This window comes from Hoplias malabaricus, chromosome 3 (assembly GCF_029633855.1).
Source record: "Hoplias malabaricus isolate fHopMal1 chromosome 3, fHopMal1.hap1, whole genome shotgun sequence".
NCBI lineage: Eukaryota > Metazoa > Chordata > Actinopteri > Characiformes > Erythrinidae > Hoplias > Hoplias malabaricus.
This window is the reverse complement of record NC_089802.1, coordinates 38,293,393-38,314,946: the sequence shown is the minus strand read 5'-3', so window position 1 is coordinate 38,314,946 and position 21,554 is coordinate 38,293,393. Positions and strand designations below refer to the sequence as shown.

Sequence of the window (21,554 nt, the reverse complement as noted above, 5' to 3'; positions counted from 1 at the left end):
ACCCAAAGACAATCAAGGTAAAGTCAAAGCCGAAAAAGAGGATAAAGAAGAATACTAAGATGGAGAAAAAGATAAAGACAAAAAAGAAAAAGAATACGATGATGAAATAATAAGAAGAAAATGAAGAAAAAGTGAAAAAAGCCAAAGACAGGTGAAAAGGGAAAAAAGGGAAAAAACAAATATGAAGACAAAAATATAAAAGAATGAAAAAGAAAAAGAAGTGATAATAATACCTTAGAAATGAACCCACCTGGAATATCATATGGATCGCCATAGCAACCACTTGAGACACTAGCAACTACATAAGAAAAAAACAGCTTCACCCTAGTAACCAAATAGCACAAGCCTAGCAACTACCTGGAATGCCCCAGCAGCACCGGAGGATCACAGAATTTGCATTTTCTTCAGGAAACTACTTACTTTATCTTCAGTTTATTATTTTTTAATATTTATATTTGTATAATATATTCTTTTTAGGAATTCAAAGAGTAGAATTTTATTAGAAAATTTTAGTATATTATTTATAAAAATAATAGTACTTTATTTATAAAATACTAAATAGTCCTAGTCCTTGTTTCTATTATTTATGATTTTACTTAATTGTTTTTTAAAAATTATTATTACTTATTATTTATAATTATTATTGCTTTTTGCAAATTATCTTATTACTTAGTACTGTGAACTAATGTATCCTTGGTGTAAAGTGTTACCATTCAAACTAATAATTACATTATTCTGAAGAACAGTGATTTTCACTGTAACCTGAAAGTAAACTCTCTTAAACATTGAATACAGTCATGTGCAAAACTTTGAGAAATACAGGTAAAGTTATATATTTTAATGCACATTTACTGTTCATTTCTCCAATTTAACATAACCCTATAATATCAAAATGGACTGTGCAAACAGGTGTGGTGCATTGTGATAGAACATCTCAGTCTCACTCCTGTTAGTGTTAAAGTCACATTAAATGAAATAGTGTATCTCATGACACAGTCACATATCTGTATTATGTGATTATCCAGATTTTCTGATTATGGGAAGTTTACACAAAAACCTTGGGACAGTGTTTTCCCCATTCATTCATTCATTCATTATCTGTAGCCCTTATCCAGTTTAGGGCGGCTGTGGGTCCTGAGTCTACCCGGAATCACTGGGCGCAAGGCAGGAAGACACAGGGAGAACACACCATACTCTTCACAGACAGTCACCCGGAGGAAACCCACGCAGACACAGGGAGAACACACCACACTCCTCACAGACAGTCACCCGGAGCAGGACTTGAACCCACAACTTCCAGGTCCCTGAAGCTGTGACAGAGACACTACCTGCTGCTCCACCGTGCAACCCCTGCTTTCCTAATTGTGTGTGAACATAACAAATAAATATACTGGTGTACTTAAACATTCTCCAAGACTATAAGATTATTTAACATAACTATTTTGTTTATATTCAATACACTACCAAAGCTCAGGTTAGAGGTATGTCCTTTCCTCTACTTCCCTTTGAATCTAATAGGAATGAGAGTCCGTTAGACAAATCAGAATGCTGGTCAGTGATAGGGAAACCCACATTCTTGTTCGCTTTCTCTACAACAGGAGACATGTAATGAATATCCCTTAGCAAAAGTAAAACAGTAGCCTATTGTCTCATTTGAGATGGGATGCCATGCGGTCTGTGTAATGCCTCCTGCATATTTCAGTGTTTACATGAGTGACTGCTACATTGGATGTGTGTAAAAGTATGCACTGAGTCACAAAATCTACTCCCCCATTTTATGACTATAACACACACAGCAGTGAGACTGAACTGTGTGTTAATAATTTAGTGTTCCACTTTGCTGAAGCTGACTTTCCATGACCTTATTGATGGTCTAAGTGAAAGTAAGTGACACATCCTCCACAGAGACCACCCTTAAATGCGTAAACTCTCTCCCAGTGTTAATGCACACCTTCCAGTTCACTCTAGAGGATGAGTTCTCTCACACAGCACAGTCTCTGCATGTCTGCTCATACAGAGTCTCTCCGAAATGAAGGACATTAATCAGGAGTCTGTCCCTCTCTTCACTGCAGTAATAGCCTCTACTCTCCTGGGAAGGGTTTGCACTAGATGTAGCTGAACATTGCTGTGAGCATTCAATGGTATTCAGCCTCAAACTTTGGAGGATTAGTTCTGGATCAAAAACATCATCTCTTCCTGTCCTAAAGAGGTTGGAAATACCTCTTTAACATTAGAAAAAAACACTGTGTCACAGCTTCAGAGACCTCTCTAACCCTTATACGACATTGGGATGTTAGGCTCTTGTGCAGCTGTGGCACTTTTGTTTCTTTACATGTTGCTCCATTAACTCATTAATGGTGGGATCTACAAACAAACTGGACCCAGCACTTGACTGTGGAGTAGTGGAGCTCTGTTCTCTGGAGTGATGGAGCTGTGTGGTTTGTGATCCAAAGCTTATCACCAACACCAGCACTGGACCTTGCTGATGTTTATATGGGTTAATGCCATTAGATCCTCACAGAAGCTGTTACTGCAGCAAAAAGGAACACAATCCAGATTAATGCTCTCCATTGGTAAAGCACAGATATGAGAATAAACAACATGCAAACACTCGGAACCCCTCCAGGTTTATGCTAAATCCCGCGTGTAGGAGTTTCGGTGTGGGAGTAGCTGCCTTTTCACCATTCTGAGAACAAAACATATTAGCTTAGCGGCTTAGTGGGCCACTCCACCAAGGACTGGGACCCGTTTACAGGGAAATAATTAGTGGACTGTGTGTGTAAAGTGGAGTTTAAAGTCCTTCATGAGGTGAACGAGTGCGTCAAGAGCCCTTCTCACAGTCAGGGGACTCGCCATTTTAATAGTAGAGCTCATAAAAGGGTGATCTACAGGGCTACGCTCTTTCCCAGAGTACATCACTGCAGACAATCATACATTTCCTTTATGACCATTTACATGACTCCAAAACAAAACAAATGAGAAATAAATATACACAGATACGAACAGAAACACAAATAGCCACATTAAACTGACTGTGTTTACATGCACCGTCGATAAGATAATCAGGTCACAGTTATTCTCTCAGCCGTGCACAGATTATTCCCATTCATTAGATTGGATTATAGCTGAGATCTTGGGGGTAATTCACAAAGAAGATCTCAGAGTTAAACCGATAACTTAAAGTAAACTTATTCTGACTAAATCTCTTGTTCAGTGCATGTTGAAATTAATGTGTGGATCTGGAGCCCACCAACACACCCACTGTGAAATAAGAGCACTCAGTCAGTTCTCTGCCTTTCTGATTCTGCTCTTCTTCTGACGTCAAGTACAGAGATTTTAGAATGGCCCCGCCCCCTCGTCTGAGTCTGTCCAATCACAGCGCTGGACCCGTGTTTATGTGAGAGCGCAAAGACGAGGTTAAACTCAGTAAAACAGACACAACGAGTGCGGAGAAATAAGAGCACTGAGTAAAAACTGAGAAGAAAGAGAACAGAGTGAAAACGACTAAAAACCAGAGCTTCTGCTCCTCGCTCCTCACTGCTGTGCGCTCGGGGTCGGGGTGAACAGTGAGCGTCTCATTATCATTTAAAGGAACAGGCGCTGAAAGCGGGCGTTCTGAACAGGGCTGTTTACACAGGGGGAGAACACTGCTGTGGGGATTTGGACTAAAGCAGGTCACAGCTTTTATTGTTGCTATTGAAAAATAGAATGATGTGAGATTCCTAAAAAATCACGTCATTAATGCAATGCCTGCTGGAGAGTCGTCATTTTTACGTTGTTTATGTTTGGTGAGTTCGCTGGATTGTTAGCTAACTGTATTATAATGGATGACTGGTTGCATTGAGAATGTTCCAGTTCTAAAATGCACTGTGGTGACTTTAATGGCGAGTTGTTGGTATGTCTCTGTAAACAGATCTGAGTACTGGGTGACTCATGTAGACTATGTGTAGGTCTGTGTAATCTACAGTGCTTGTAAACTTCATCAATCAGAATTGTTGTAGTTGTTTCAGATCACTGTGCATGTAAACACACCACCAGCTGTGATACCAACACCAAGCAAACAAGTGACCACCAAAGAGCACAGCGGTTCATGCAGGTGCCTAACACGTGGATGAGGAATGATTAACTGGACACGCATAAAAAATCACAACAATAAATCAATCAGAGTGATGTGGGATGCACAGCTAGAAATAAAGGTACAATACCCCACACTCAGGGTTCTCCAGGTGTGGATTTCTCTAGCGGACGCAGCCCAGAGGAGAAATCAGAGACAAAATAGAATGAGACTAAAGGTTTAACAAGCGTCTTATGAACAGACACAAACATACAAACACCTCAAAGCTTCAGTCTGTGTTTACCTTTCCTTAAAGTGAACCTTACCCTTATAACTTGCCCATTTGTATACTTTATTACCCCCCTTCCCCCCTGTTCCTCAGCGCTCAGGACCCCCACAGAGCAGGTGTGATGTGGTGGTGGATCATTCTCAGCGCTGCAGTGACACTGACGTGGTGGTGGTGTGTTAGTGTGTGTTGTGCTGGTGTAGAGTGGATCAGACACAGCAGTGCTGCTGGAGTTTTTGTGTGAGACACTCCTCCCTCGTTGGTCCACCTTGTAGATGTAAAGTCAGAGTCAGTAGCTCATCTGTCGCTGCACAGTGTGTGTCGGTCGTCTTCTAGTCCTTCATCAGTGACACAGGACGCTGTCGGCTGGATGTTTTTGGTCGGTGGACTGTTCTCAGTCCAGACACTGAGGGGTTTAAAACTCCAGCAGCACTGCTGTGTCTGATCCACTCTACACCAGCACAACACACACTAACACACCACCACCACGTCAGTGTCACTGCAGCGCTGAGAATGATCCACCACCACATCACACCTGCTCTGTGGGGGTCCTGAGCGCTGAGGAACAGGGGAAAAAGGGGGGTAATAAAGTATGCAGAGCAACTGATGGACTACAGTCTGTAAGTGTAGAGCTACAGAGTGAGCTGTATGTATTAATATAAAGCATGTAGAAACAAGGCGGTCACTTCAATGATTCGGCTGATGGATGTATGCATCATTAATGGAGTGAGATGGTGTAGCATGTTATGACGATGGACTTTGAAGCTCTTTGTATTTTTGCAATGCATCAAAATGCCTTAGTACATTAAATCATGAAGCTCTGATGAAGCTCTACCTCTGGTCTGCTTGCTCCCACAGAACCAGTTCCCCAGACCTCCGAGGCACTCTGAAGCTGAGTAGCTGGAAAGGCGTGAATCTCTAGCATGGGGAAACTTCAAGGGAGTACCTCAAAACTCACGCACAATCCCAAGAGTCCATCATCAACTCCCCAGGGGTGGGATACAAATCACATTTGCTCAGCATCACAGACTGATGATGCTCTACCAACTGAGCCCACTGCGTTTACAGCCCACCTGGAGAGGTGGTTGTCCATGAGCGGTATTCCCAAGCTTAAGGGCAAGGCCTCCTAGTTCCTCCCTTTGCCTGTGGTTCCCTCCTTTCGAGATTCTGAGTTTCAGAGTTCCTCGAGGTCTGGGGATGGATCTGTGGTAGCACAACCAGACCAGTGGTGTGCCCTGTGACATATACAGGCCTCATTACTATACAGTATAAAGCTTTGTTTATAGTGCATAGGCGTTCAGGGTTCATAGGCAGTGGATGTTAGATTTCACCTTCAGCTGGAATGGAGAAGCTGGAGTGAGTGGGAGTGTGTTGAAATGGAAATGAGCTTTGATCTAAGCCTCACTTCTCGTAACACTGCTTCTGAGTCCATCTACAAACTCATCTCTCCATTAATCCACAACAAACAGAGAGCCAAAGCCACAGAAACCGCTCAGACGTCTTTTCCAAACTGGGGATTTTACGATCAGAAGCTTGTAAAACGGAAATGTGTTCTAATAAAACACAGTGAGTTTCCCGTCATGCAGACACACTCCTGTCCACTGGTGGTGAATGGAACCGGGCGTCTTCAGATCTCCAACACACATCCACCATTGTATTCCCTCAAAACTGTCATTGCGTTAAATGTATCTGGTGCCAGAAGAAAAGGTGGTTGTTTGAATCATTTTAATAATGTATTTTCTTTAATTGAAAAACACCTTTAATGTTTTTAATCCTTGTTCTTAATTAACTCTTTTTTACTGTTTATTTTGATTCCTTAAAGCACTTTGAACTGCCTTTGTGTATGAACGGGGCTCCAACTTAGAGCCCCTTCACCACGAGCAGTGACCATGAAAATGATGGTGGTGATGATGATGGAATAGTGGACACCACAATTCAGTAGATATCTTTCCCTCTGTGTCCTGAATGTCCCTTTTCTCTGCCTTAAAACAGTACATAAGTAAGAGGATGTTTGGTTCCATTCACCACCACAGTACAGCGGCATGTCGTATCCAACCACTCTCCATCGCTTTGTTTATGTCTCAGCATTAGTCTTTAGACTCCGAATGACTGTCCAAATACAATGTGTAAAGTATATGAACAAAGGGGGATACAGGATATAACTGACATTTCGAATGTATTTACCGCCTTAAAAAAGAGAATATTAAAGACAGAGTTATAGCTCTAGCCCACTGTTGTGTTGATACCCAGGAATTCCCAGTGTAAATGGCAAATTTCTAAAAAATCTCAGTGGAATTCCTAAAAAATCCTGCAATAATAAGAACACCATGCTCCAAACAAGGTCAGATCGATAACCTCCAGTAGTGACTGACCTCGGAAGAACAGGAGGCTTATCGTGCAGGACAAGTTTGAAGAGTTTGTTAATAATGGATTCACTAAAAGGTCTTTTCCTTTGCCTGGGGGCACGTTTTACCAGCGCAAAATAATAATAAAAAATATAACATCCCTTTCCCATTAAGTCCAGTCTGTCGTTGTATTATTAAAGTGGGAAAACGAAGCTGAAACACGCATGACGCCGTGTGTAAAAATGAAACGCTCGGTTTACCAGGTCCTGACCGGTTTTTACTGCTCATGAATAATTCAGGCCGGCTGAGAGGGGTGTAAAACTCCTCGATTTGTGGACCGCCGAGGCTCGGCTTAACCGTGTGTGTCGCAGGATGAAATATGATGAAATATAGATGATGGTAAAACAGGCCGGAGGTTCCAGGGATCTTCTGCTCTTAAGTTGTTTTGGTCTGTTTTCCTGGAGCTTGGATAAAACTACCAACATCTTCAACAGCACAAAGGAAAGTTTGCAGACTCTGTGCAGGTCTCTGACTGAGGGAAATCAGCTCAGATCTAATCCACAGCTCGAATATTTCTCATCCTGAGACTGAAGTGGGAACTGTATGGGATTAATAACCTGTTTAATGATGTGAAATGATCTGCAGACAGAGGAAAGACCACAGACAACAGTCCTACGTTTATCCTAATTGCACAGCACTATAAGAAAAACTGGACACAGCTTTTAACACATCCATGGCAGCATTTCTCTCTCTCTCTCTCTCTCTCTCTCTCTCTCTCTCTCTCTCTCTCTCTCTCTCTCTCTCTCTCTATCTCTCTCTCTCTCTCTCTCTCTCTCTCTTTCTCTCTCTCTTTCTCTCCCTCTCTTTCTCTCTCTGAGGGAGAACACACCACACTCCTCACAGACAGTCACCCGGAGGAAACCCACATGGACACAGAGAGAACACACCACACTCCTCACAGTCACCTGGAGGAAACCCACACAGACACAGGGAGAACACACCACACTCCTCACAGACAGTCACCCGGAGGAAACCCACACAGACACAGAGAGAACACACCACACTCCTCACAGACAGTCACCCGGAGGAAACCCACACAGACACAGAGAGAACACACCACACTCCTCACAGACAGTCACCCGGAGGAAACCCACACAGACACAGAGAGAACACACCACACTCCTCACAATCAGTCACCTGGAGGAAACCCACGCAGACACAGGGAGAACACACCACACTCCTCACAGACAGTCACCCGGAGGAAACCCACGCAGACACAGGGAGAACACACCACACTCCTCACAGGCAGTCACCCGGAGGAAACCCACACAGACACAGGGAGAACCCACCACACTCCTCACAGACAGTCACCCGGAGGAAACCCACACAGACACAGAGAGAACACACCACACTCCTCACAGACAGTCACCCGGAGGAAACCCACGCAGACACAGGGAGAACACACCACACTCCTCACAGACAGTCACCCAGAGGAAAACCACGCAGACACAGGGAGAACACACCACACTCCTCACAGACAGTCACTCGGAGGAAACCCACGCAGACACAGAGAGAACACACCACACTCCTCACAGACAGTCACCGGGAGGAAAACCACACAGACACAGGGAGAGCACACCACACTCCTCACAGTCACCCGGAGGAAAACCACGCAGACACAGAGAGAACACTGTGCTTTGATCTAAGATGGGTTCATTCCACAGAACCCAGACATGGTGCTATAATACAGTTACAAAGTCTTTTGTCTGTAGGACGCCCAGGAATCCTCTGCAGCATGATGTAAGTCCAGACTGAAACCTAAGAATGACGCTCCAGTCTTCCTCAGCACTGAGACATAGCTCTGTGTTTTTATTTTTATTTCTGTATGAATCCCGAACGCTCGCCTGCATTTACATCCAACCCCTGACTCCGACTCCCACATGTTGTCTGACCGACACTAAACAGCACCCAGCTTTAATTAATTGCAGCGTCCTCCTCGCGGTGGAGCACACAGCCTGCAGCTGAAGGAGGAGGAGCAGCAGCCTCTTGGGCTGACCTCTCGTTTTCGGACCCTCGTATCCCTGACATCCAGCCTTCGACAGGAATAACCCAGGACTTTTTTCTCTTCCAAACCAGAGCGATTCAATATTATTGATCGCTCAGAGAGCTGCAGCCATCGTTCTGAGTCATACGTGCATCGCTCCCCACGTAAGGTCAGGATATTTCCATCCCACAGGTCACAGAGCTGGAGAAAGCCTGAGAATCTCTGTCTTCTGTTTCCTGGAGGGTGCTGGGAAACCCCTGGGGGCTTCAGAGGGAGACTAATGAATTCTGTGAGAATAACTTTTACTGGTTTAACTTTATTTTTGTTGACTGACTTCATCCTGCTATTAATGCCGTGTTGGAAATGCTACATTTCCTTTGATAAACTTTGATGACAAATAATTTGTCTACAACCATGCCCTCATTGGTTAGGACTTAAGGGGTTGTGCTGAAGGCCCAATTTATACTTCAGCGTCAAACCTATGTCGTAGGTATCGCATTGACGTGGACCCTATGCTGTAGCCTGACACACACCTCTCTGAATAAGTACCTACACGTTGCATCGATGCAGACCGCAGACTGTGATTGGTCAGTAGCTGAAGGGACATTGTTGAAGTTGAACTGAAGAATTGCAGGAACCTGAGCTCCTCTCCTCCACACACAGAGACACAGACAGCAGCACATTCACAGACAGAGACTTCCTCAGACACGAGGTGGACATCAGTAACTGATACAAATGTTGAACAAAGGAAAAATACTCTCTCTGAGAAAAAATAACTCAAAGAAAACCAATATCATGTGCCACTGTGTATTAGTTACTTTTCTGGCGCCTCATGTAAACTCTGCTCTGTCCCAAACAGCACCCTACTCCCTAAATAGTGCACTTTAAAGATTTATAAAAAAAATTCTACAGAGTGTAGAGGAAGATGTTTGAGATTCTGCCCCTAGTGGTGTGGAGGTGTAACTACAGAGCGACACAGACACCAGCGCGGAATATAAACACTCACAACAGCATCTTCTCTGTGGCGAGTCTACACCATATCACACTAACATACAGTAAGAGGGGTTTCTAGATAGGTTTCTGATAGAAGAACATGAAGAAGAAGAAGAAGAAGAAAAAACATTTTCATTGAAATTGTTTCTCTGCATTTGACCCATCTGTGGCAGTCAATGCAACACACAAACACACACTAGTGAGCAATTCTTCACACACACACTAGGGGCAGTGACCACACACACATCCGGAGCAGGGGGCTGTGACCTCCTTGGTGCACTGGGGAGCAGTTTGGGGGTTAGGCGCCTTTCTCAAGGGCTCTTCAGCCATAAGTTAATTTTCTCTTCCCGGTCCCGGGAACTGAACCCGGCCACCTACCGGTCTCAAGCTCGCTTCTCTATCCTCGAGGCCGCGGCTGCCCCCGAACAGCCCTTTCAGACTTTCAACCGAATGAAAAGGAAGAACTAGTCAATTTAGTTGAGGCAATGTGCAAAAACACTGTCAGAACTGTCATCAAATACATCAGTTATTCAGATTACACCTAGCTGACTATAATCCAGCTGTCAGAACACAACTGCCTCCACCAGCACCAAGGCGTGGAGCGGCCTCAAAAGGGACATCTCAGGCCGGTTCCAGCCGACAGTTCAGAGTGTAGCATTAGAATGAGGATAAATAAGTAATTTGGGGCAGTAATATCACAGATCTCAGCGCTGATCACAGCACGGGAAACATCTTCACTATGACAGACCCAGACAAGAGCTGGTATATTACAGACAGTACACTGCATCCTCATTCATACCGTGGTTTAGAACTCAATACTGAACATGCTATTGTTATTATTCATTCATTCATCCATTCATTCATTCATTCATTCATTCATTCCCTACTTTAGACTCAGATACTGTACTTACTGATGCTACTCAGTTACACATAAATAAATACCCCCTCCTGCTACTCCCCTCCTTATTTCTACCCTCACTGACCGCACAGGAGTATGTTGTAGTTCTACTCTTACAGACTGTAGTCCATCTGTTGCTCTGCATACTTTATTACCCACCTCTTCCCCTGTTCCTCAGCGCTCAGGACCCCCACAGAGCAGGTGTGATGTGGTGGTGGATCATTCTCAGCGCTGCAGTGACACTGACATGGTGGTGGTGTGTTAGTGTGTGTTGTGCTGGTGCGAGTGGATCAGACACAGCAGTGCTGCTGGAGTTTTTAAACCCCTCAGTGTCTGGACTGAGAATAGTCCATCAAGCCAGCAGGGGGCAGCGTTCTGTGTCACTGATGAAGGACTAGAGGACGACCGACACACACTGTGCAGCGACAGATTTACATCTACAAGGTGGACCAACGAGGGAGGAGTGTCTCACAGAGTGGACAGAGAGTGGACACAGGATTTAAAAACTCCAGCAGCACTGCTGTGTCTGATCCACTCTACACCAGCACAACACACACTAACACACCACCACCACGTCAGTGTCACTGCAGCGCTGAGAATGATCCACCACCACATCACACCTGCTCTGTGGGGGTCCTGAGCGCTGAAGAACAGGGGGGAAGGGGGGTAACAAAGTATGCAGAGCAACAGGCACTAGCTAGGAGAATGAGTCTGTGTGTAATGTGAGTGAAATGTTCAGGGCAGTTTCAGACTCTACAAGACACCGCAAGACTCCCAGCAGCAGGCGTCCTGCTCTGAGTTCAGTGAAGTGTTTTCTCCTGGAGTGGGATTCGACAGATAGTGAGGGTTCCTCTTTCTTTAACTTCTCTTTTGGAATGTGGAGAGTGAGGGAATATGGGAAGAGCGGAGAAGTGAAGGAGTGGAGGAAGCCTTTGGAGGAGGGGGTAGAGGTAATGGAGCGATGCTGGAGGTGAAGGAGTGTGATGTAATGAAGGGAAGCCAGTGTGCATGTTTCATCAAAAACACAAATTAAGTAGAATGCGTTGGAGAAGCAGTGAGAACTGCCAAAGCTAACTGCTAATTGCTAGCCCCCATCCACTCAAGCCTAGCTAAACACAACTTAGTCTTATACACTGAGACCATTTCTGTATTTATAAATGGTTAAACATGAATTAAAAAATCACGTAAGTAGACCCTGTCACACTGACACTGCTTTTAAAAAGGTGCACAATGCTTCTCAGTCATGGTCCTGAAGAAAAACACAGTTCACTCAGCGCCTTCACTGGCCTGGGTCTGAGCTGTTATGCTCTACAAACAAAATTAAACTAACAGTGTTTGGAGGAGAACGCTAACCTCTGTTCATCAGACTCAACACGCTCGGAGGAGAACACTAACCTCTGTTCATCAGACTTAACACGCTCGTAGGAGAACACTAACCTCTGTTCATCAGACTCAACACGCTCGGAGGAGAACACTAACCTCTGTTCATCAGACTCAACACGCTCGGAGAAGAACACTAACCTCTGTTCATCAGACTCAACACGCTCGGAGGAGAACGCTAACCTCTGTTCATCAGACTCAACACTCTCGGAGGAGAACGCTAACCTCTGTTCATCAGACTCAACACGCTCGGACGAGAACGCTAACCTCTGTTCATCAGACTCAACACGCTGGGAGGAGAACACTAACCTCTGTTCATCAGACTCAACACGCTCGGAGGAGGACACTAACCTCTGTTCATCAGACTCAACACGCTCGGAGGAGAACGCTAACCTCTGTTCATCAGACTCAACACGCTGGGAGGAGAACACTAACCTCTGTTCATCAGACTCAACACGCTCGGAGGAGGACACTAACCTTTCATCAGACTCAACACGCTCAGAGGAGAACACTAACCTGTGTTCATCAGACTCAACACACTGGGAGGAGAACGCTAACCTCTGTTCATCAGACTCAACACGCTCGGAGGAGAACGCTAACCTCTGTTCATCAGACTCAACACGCTTGGAGGAGAAAGCTAACCTCTGTTCATCAGACTCAACACGCACGGAGGAGAACGCTAACCTCTGTTCATCAGACTCAACACGCTCGGAGGAGAACGCTAACCTCTGTTCATCAGACTCAACACGCTCGGAGGAGAACGCTAACCTCTGTTCATCAGACTTAACACGCTGGGAGGAGAGCACTAACCTCTGTTCATCAGACTCAACACGCTGGGAGGAGAACACTAACCTCTGTTCATCAGACTCAACACGCTCGGAGGAGGACACTAACCTTTCATCAGACTCAACACGCTCAGAGGAGAACACTAACCTGTGTTCATCAGACTCAACACACTGGGAGGAGAACGCTAACCTCTGTTCATCAGACTCAACACGCTCGGAGGAGAACGCTAACCTCTGTTCATCAGACTCAACACGCTTGGAGGAGAAAGCTAACCTCTGTTCATCAGACTCAACACGCACAGAGGAGAACGCTAACCTCTGTTCATCAGACTCAACACGCTCGGAGGAGAACGCTAACCTCTGTTCATCAGACTTAACACGCTGGGAGGAGAGCACTAACCTCTGTTCATCAGACTCAACACGCTGGGAGGAGAACACTAACCTCTGTTCATCAGACTCAACACGCTCGGAGGAGGACACTAACCTTTCATCAGACTCAACACGCTCAGAGGAGAACACTAACCTGTGTTCATCAGACTCAACACACTGGGAGGAGAACGCTAACCTCTGTTCATCAGACTCAACACGCTCGGAGGAGAACGCTAACCTCTGTTCATCAGACTCAACACGCTTGGAGGAGAAAGCTAACCTCTGTTCATCAGACTCAACACGCACGGAGGAGAACGCTAACCTCTGTTCATCAGACTCAACACGCTCGGAGGAGAACGCTAACCTCTGTTCATCAGACTCAACACGCTCGGAGGAGAACGCTAACCTCTGTTCATCAGACTCAACACGCTCGGAGGAGAAAGCTAACCTCTGTTCATCAGACTCAACACGCTGGGAGGAGAGCACTAACCTCTGTTCATCAGACTTAACACGCTGGGAGGAGAGCACTAACCTCTGTTCATCAGACTCAACACGCTGGGAGGAGAACGCTAACCTCTGTTCATCAGACTCAACACGCTCGGAGGAGAACGCTAACCTCTGTTCATCAGACTCAACACGCTCGGAGGAGAAAGCTAACCTCTGTTCATCAGACTCAACACGCACGGAGGAGACCGCTAACCTCTGTTCATCAGACTCAACACGCTCGGAGGAGAACACTAACCTCTGTTCATCAGACTCAACACGCTCGGAGGAGAACGCTAACCTCTGTTCATCAGACTCAACACGCTCGGAGGAGAAAGCTAACCTCTGTTCATCAGACTCAACACGCTGGGAGGAGAGCACTAACCTCTGTTCATCAGACTCAACACGCTGGGAGGAGAACGCTAACCTCTGTTCAACAGACTCAACACGCTCGGAGGAGAACGCTAACCTCTGTTCATCAGACTCAACACACTCAGAGGAGAACACTAACCTCTGTTCATTAGACTCAACACGCTGGGAGGAGAGCACTAACCTCTGTTCATCAGACTCAACACGCTCGGAGGAGAACGCTAACCTCTGTTCATCAGACTCAACACGCTCGGAGGAGAAAGCTAACCTCTGTTCATCAGACTCAACACGCACGGAGGAGAACGCTAACCTCTGTTCATCAGACTCAACACGCTCGGAGGAGAACACTAACCTCTGTTCATCAGACTCAACGCGCTCGGAGGAGAACGCTAACCTCTGTTCATCAGACTCAACACGCTCAGAGGAGAAAGCTAACCTCTGTTCATCAGACTCAACACGCTGGGAGGAGAGCACTAACCTCTGTTCATCAGACTTAACACGCTGGGAGGAGAGCACTAACCTCTGTTCATCAGACTCAACACGCTGGGAGGAGAACGCTAACCTCTGTTCAACTGACTCAACACGCTCGGAGGAGAACACTAACCTCTGTTCATCAGACTCAACACGCTGGGAGGAGAGCACTAACCTCTGTTCATCAGACTTAACACGCTGGGAGGAGAGCGCTAACCTCTGTTTATCAGACTCAACACGCTCGGAGGAGAACGCTAACCTCTGTTCATCAGACTCAACACACTCAAAGGAGAACACTAACCTCTGTTCATCAGACTCAACACGCTCGGAGGAGAACACTAACAGCTGAATTTAGCTCCCTATTCTATAGCTTTTTCCGTCAAATCTTCCAGTTCCACCTTAAATGTTGCAGTAGACTCAGGTGCTATAACATAATTGCTTCCCCATTTTAAGGTGGAACTGGAAGTTTAGATCTAACTTCTAGGATTAACTGTTCAGGACTTCTAATAACTCTCCAAGACTATTATTAACTCTTCAGGATTCGGAATAACTCCCCCGGACTAGGATTAACTCTTCAGAACTCTAACTAACTCTAGAGGACTAGGATTAACTCTTCAGGAGTCAGACTAACACTCTAGCACTATGCTTAACTACTTAGGACTGGGACTAACTTTCCCAGGACCAGTCCTAACACTCCAGGACCAGGACTGAGCGGCACTTGTGCAGAAAGTACAACATTTTATATAATGAATATTTAAAATTAAGTTGAAGAGGGCTGTGATTGGATGTTGTACCTGCGTTTAAACGTGAGGACCACCCCCAGGAGGATGATGATGAACATCAAGATCCCAGCGATGACCCCTGCCATCTTCACCGTGCTGTCCACCTGCTTCTCAGGTTCCACGGCATTGGAATTCTGGGTAGACGCACCTGAAACAACACGTGATACATCACAGAAAAGAGAGAGAGGCTTTAACTGAGACAGGAGCTGCCCCGGAACCCGAGAACACCAACCACATCCTCAACCACAACTGTGCTTTCAACCCAGTACCCCACATACAGCACTGCGCAGAAGCCAGAGACTTTTATTATGTCTTTTATTCATTTAATGTCCAGTGAAATCATCCTGTAAGTGTGAGTTTTTCTTAATTCTGAGATATTTTTAAGGGAATTAGAATTAAGAAATGAAGAAGATAGGACGAAAACTACAAAATGGAAATCGTAACAACCATGCAAGACCTGCAAGATCGCCAAAGCAGCCATCAGAGTATCAGTACTTTCACTTTTGAGGGATAGATCTGAACACATCCATCCTTCCACTGTGAGAAGAACAGATCAGCACTAAGGGTCTGAAAGGGGGTGGAGCAGGAGTAATAACCTATAGAAAACAAACTCGCTCTGAGGAGTGGGGACCCATGTGGGAATAAGAGCCAGTGCTGTATTGGTTTCTTTCCTGGCACCAAATATAAACTACACTCTGTTCCAAATGGCACTCCCTACATAGTGCACTTCACCGATTATAAAACTAATACTGCTACATCCAAACAGTGCACTAAATGTTAGACAGGGAGCTTTGAAACTGAAAGTCCATATAAATTATTTCTTTATTCAACATTCAGTGCACTTTTTGAATAAAGAAAGCATTATTTTATGATCTACACTGCGCACTACATAAGGTGAAGAGAGATATTTCAGATTCAGGCCTAGTGTTTTGGAGTTATGTTATTGCAGGGCGACACAGACAAACTAAAGTACAAGTACACACACTAACAGTGGTGTAGGGCACTTGCACAGGCTGCGGCGTAGACTCTGTGTCGAATAGAAGCATGAATTGGCTTTAGCCACGATTAGCGATTACTCACCGCAGTTTCCAAGGTCATCATCTGGAGAGAGAATCTTTGCATCAAGTTAAATTTTGGTGAAACTAACACACAAATTCCTTCCACAAACAACCATGATTGTTGGCCATGTGACCTGAAGGGGCAGGGCTTGACACAGCAGCACTCTGGATCCATAATGAAGGAACTGCTTTTCTACAACACAGTCCAAGCTGATTATAAACTGGTCCATAATCACAAGGTGGCCTCGAGCGTGATCAGTCGAGAGGTGGGATTAGAGGGATATATCTGGGGCTGTTTGTTTTGAATGAGTATGGTTTTATGGAGTTAGCTGGATAATTAGCTAACCACACCAAAATGGACAACGATGGTTTTTGTGTTGCCAATTTTTCAGCTCCTACAAATGTCCAGTGGAGGAACTGAAGATGTCCTGAAAAGACTGGACAGGATAAAGACTGGACCCAGGAGATTTAGATGCTAACCTTTCATTATGATTTCTGACACAGTCATTAATTAACTTGTATTAATACAATTTTTGGCTGGAACTGAATTGAATAAAGTGTGGTCTCTGACTTCTGCCCAGTTCCATGTCACCCAACCTTCACACACAGTCAGGAAAGTCAACCCAACAACACACACAACCACAGACACAAGGAGTGCACACATGACCGTGGATATTACTACAGTTGGTTTATGGCTAAGGGACAAGTGACTGGATGTAGATGTGAAGAAAACCATGCAGAGATAACACACACAGTCCAGCGAGAGCCTCCAGGAGCACGGCCTCTCCTCAGAAGGAGGTGTGTGTGTTTGTGAGTGACAGTGTTACTGAGTTAAAAGCTGAAGAACAGGATGGAGGTGAATAAAATCATGCGGGAGAGAGTCACAGTGCCACAGAGTGTGTGTGTGCAAGTGTGCCACCTGTTAATCATCTAACGTGATTTGGACTTGAAGAACACTTAGGGATCAATAAAGATTAAGCCCAGACTGGGACTACACAAGAGTCTACATAGAGATGTTGCATTTAAAGGGGAAATATTCCATGACAAGACCTAATCCATGGCCCTAAAGCTAGTATTAAGGTGGTACTATATCCTTAGTCTCATCGTTGTTGACAGAGCTCACCACGTGTTTTGTTTACCAGCGTTTCACCGATGGCAAACTCATCAGAGTTTAATCTCAGTGATGTCGACCGGTCCTGACTGTAGCATTGGTTCTGATCTACAGGCTTTGTCCTAACTGCACATGACGCCACGGCAGCAGGCATCAGTACAGACAGCCGACACATTTGGGCCAGATCTGTGTCACCTTTGTGATTTGTGGGCTGGATGTGGGCATTCGGACCCAGAGCACACCTAGTATCTGGTTCATTTAAGGTGGAGTTGAGGCAGTCAGACTCATTGTGAGTCTAGGTGCCTTAACTAGGCCACAGCTCCACCTTAAATAGACCAGATAAATGGACATTTGGGCGATAAGAGAACTTCAGATGTGGACCAAATACTGGTCAAACATTCACTGGTATCTGGTAAGTATCCTCGTTAAGTCAGGGTGTAAATGAGCAATCAACCAATCAGAAAGCAGCTCCAGGCTGCACCTAAAATAAGGGCGTGTCCTAGATATGCTGTTTTTTTAGGGTGTCAGAGCAGCTCACAAAGTACTGATTATAATGGGAGCATCCTGTTATTGACGCTGTCGATCACTCACGTCCACACACCACACTCCTCACAGACAGTCACCCGGAGGAAACCCACACAGACACAGAGAGAACACACCACACTCCTCACAGACAGTCACCCGGAGGAAACCCACGCAGGCACAGAGAGAACACACCACTCTCCTCACAGACAGTCACCCGGAGGAAACCCACGCAGACACAGAGAGAACACACCACACTCCTCACAGACAGTCACCCGGAGGAAACCCACGCAGACACAGGGAGAACACACCAAACTCCTCACAGACAGTCACCCGGAGGAAACCCACGCAGACACAGGGAGAACACACCACACTCCTCACAGACAGTCACCCGGAGGAAACCCACGCAGACACAGGGAGAACACACCACACTCCTCACAGACAGTCACCCGGAGGAAACCCACGCAGACACAGGGAGAACACACCACACTCCTCACAGACAGTCACCCGGTGGAAACCCACGCAGACACAGAGAGAACACACCACACTCCTCACAGACAGTCACCCGGAGGAAACCCACGCAGACACAGGGAGAACACACCACACTCCTCACAGACAGTCACCCGGAGGAAACCCACGCAGACACAGGGAGAACACACCACACTCCTCACAGACAGTCACCCGGAGGAAACCCACGCAGACACAGGGAGAACACACCACACTCCTCACAGACAGTCACCCGGAGGAAACCCACGCAGACACAGGGAGAACACACCACACTCCTCACAGACAGTCACCCGGAGGAAACCCACGCAGACTCAGAGAGAACACACCACACTCCTCACATACAGTCACCCGGAGGAAACCCATGCAGACACAGAGAGAACACACCACACTCCTCACAGACAGTCACCCGGAGGAAACCCATGCAGACACAGAGAGAACACACCACACTCCTCACAGACAGTCACCCGGAGGAAACCCATGGAGACACAGAGAGAACACACCACACTCCTCACAGACAGTCACCCAGAGGAAACCCATGCAGACACAGAGAGAACACACCACACTCCTCACAGACAGTCACCCGGAGGAAACCCATGCAAACACAGAGAGAACACACCACACTCCTCACAGACAGTCACCCGGAGGAAACCCACGCAGACTCAGAGAGAACACACCACACTCCTCACATACAGTCACCCGGAGGAAACCCACGCAGACACAGGGAGAACACACCACACTCCTCACAGACAGTCACCCGGTGGAAACCCACACAGACACAGGGAGAACACACCACACTCCTCAGAAAATCACCCGGAGGAAACCCACGCAGACACAGGAAGAACACACCATACTCCTCACAAACAGTCACTCAGAGGAAACCCACGCAGACACAGGGAGAACACACCACACTCCTCACAGACAGTCACCCGGAGGAAACCCACGCAGACACAGGGAGAACACAACACACTCCTCGCAGACAGTCACCCGGAGGAAACCCACGCAGACACAGGGAGAACACACCACACTCCTCACAGACAGTCATCCGGAGGAAACCCACGCAGACACAGGGAGAACACACCACACTCCTCACAGACAGTCATCCGGAGGAAACCCACGCAGACACAGGGAGAACACACCACACTCCTCACAGACAGTCATCCGGAGGAAACCCACGCAGACACAGGGAGAACACAACACACTCCTCACAGTCACCCGGAGGAAACCCACACGGATTGTATTTTATATTTAGATTTATATTTGTATATTTATATTGGAGATGAAATGCTCAGTTTTTTTTTGATTTTAGAGAATACATTGTTACCATTCTCTGTATTTTGAATGAATTTAATGAATTTACTTATTTAAAATTTTCTAAACAGAATAAAAGATTAAACACTGTCACATTCAGAGCCAAGAGCTTTATAAACAACAGCAAATCCTCCTTCAGTCAAGTGTCAGTCGACTGTGAAACGAGACAAACCCAGAGCTAGAGCAGTACACGGTGAGAATATATTGGAGCTGAACTCGCTGTGATACGAGCAGAAAGAACGAGGAGAATGAGGAGAATGAGAAGAAAGACAAGAAGCAAGGCACATTCCTTCAGTTCCTTCTTCGTCTGAAAGGAATTCTGAGCCTCCGCCACAATAACCTCATCCTCCAGAGGAATTTTCACACTCGCTTTCTATCCAAACATCTTACAACCTTCATAAGCAATGACATCACTGCACTTTAAATCCTCCCTCTTCACTGCAGGAGATCCTTTCATCCAACACCCCTCCTTCATCCAGGGTTCATCTTCCATTTTCACAACATCAACAGATTCACATCTCACTGACAGCTCACTCACTCACTCACAACTCACTCTCTCACTCACCCAATCACTGACAACCCTCACTCACTGACCCAATCACTCACTCACTGACAACTCACTCACTCATTCACTCACCCGATCACTCACTTACTGAAAACCCTCACTCACTGACCCAATCACTCACTTACTGACAACTCACTCACTCATTCACTCACCCGATCACTCACTTACTGAAAACCCTCACTCACTGACCCAATCACTCACTTACTGAAAACCCTCACTCACTGACCCAATCAGTCACTCACTGACAACTCACTCACTGACAACTCACTCACTGACCCAATCACTCACTCACCGACAACTCACTCACTGACAACTCACTCACTCATTCACTCACCCGATCACTCACTTACTGAAAACCCTCACTCACTGACCCAATCACTCACTCACTGACAACTCACTCACTCATTCACTCACCCGATCACTCACTTACTGAAAACCCTCACTCACTGACAACCCTCACTCACTGACCCAATCACTCACTCACTCATTTACCCACCCAATCACTCACTCACTGAAAACCCTCACTCACTGACCCAATCACTCACTCACACACTGACAACTCACTCACTCATTCACTCACCCAATCACTCACTCACTGGCAACTCACTCACTCATTCACTCACCCAATCACTCACCCAATCACTGACAACTCACTCTCTGACTCACCCGATCACTCACTCACTCACTGACAGCTCACTCTCTTACTCACCCAATCACTCACTCACTCACTGACTGACAACTCACTTACTCACTGACAACTCACTCACTCACCCAATCACTCACTCACACACTGACAACTCACTCACTCATTGACAGCTCACTCTCTTACTCACCCGATCACTCACTCACTCACTGACTGACAACTCACTTACTCACTGACAACTCACTCACTCACTCACTCACCCAGTCACTCACTCACTGACAAACCTTACTCACTTACCCATTCACTCACTCACTCTCCCAGTCACTCCCTCACCCAATCACTCACTCACTCACTGACAACTCACTCTCTGACTCACCCGATCACTCACTGACAACTCACTCTCTGACTCACCCAATCACTCACTCACTCACTGACAACTCACTCACTCTACCAGTCATTCCCTCACCCAATCACTCACTCACTCACTGACAGCTCACTCACTAATTCACTCACCCAATCACTCACTCACTCACTGACAACTCACTCATTCACCCAATCACTCACTCACTGACAACACTCAC

General features: G+C 46.0%; 1 protein-coding gene across 1 annotated transcript in view; it reads right to left on the bottom strand.

Moving 5' to 3' along the window:
• ptprt (protein tyrosine phosphatase receptor type T) overlaps positions 1-21,554 on the bottom strand; it is a 268,021-nt gene that overhangs the window by 23,018 nt on the left and 223,449 nt on the right. Inside the window, exon 15 of the mRNA XM_066663982.1 lies at positions 15,272-15,407. Coding sequence (XP_066520079.1) covers positions 15,272-15,407 — 136 coding nt within the window. The remainder of the gene's footprint in view (positions 1-15,271; positions 15,408-21,554) is intronic.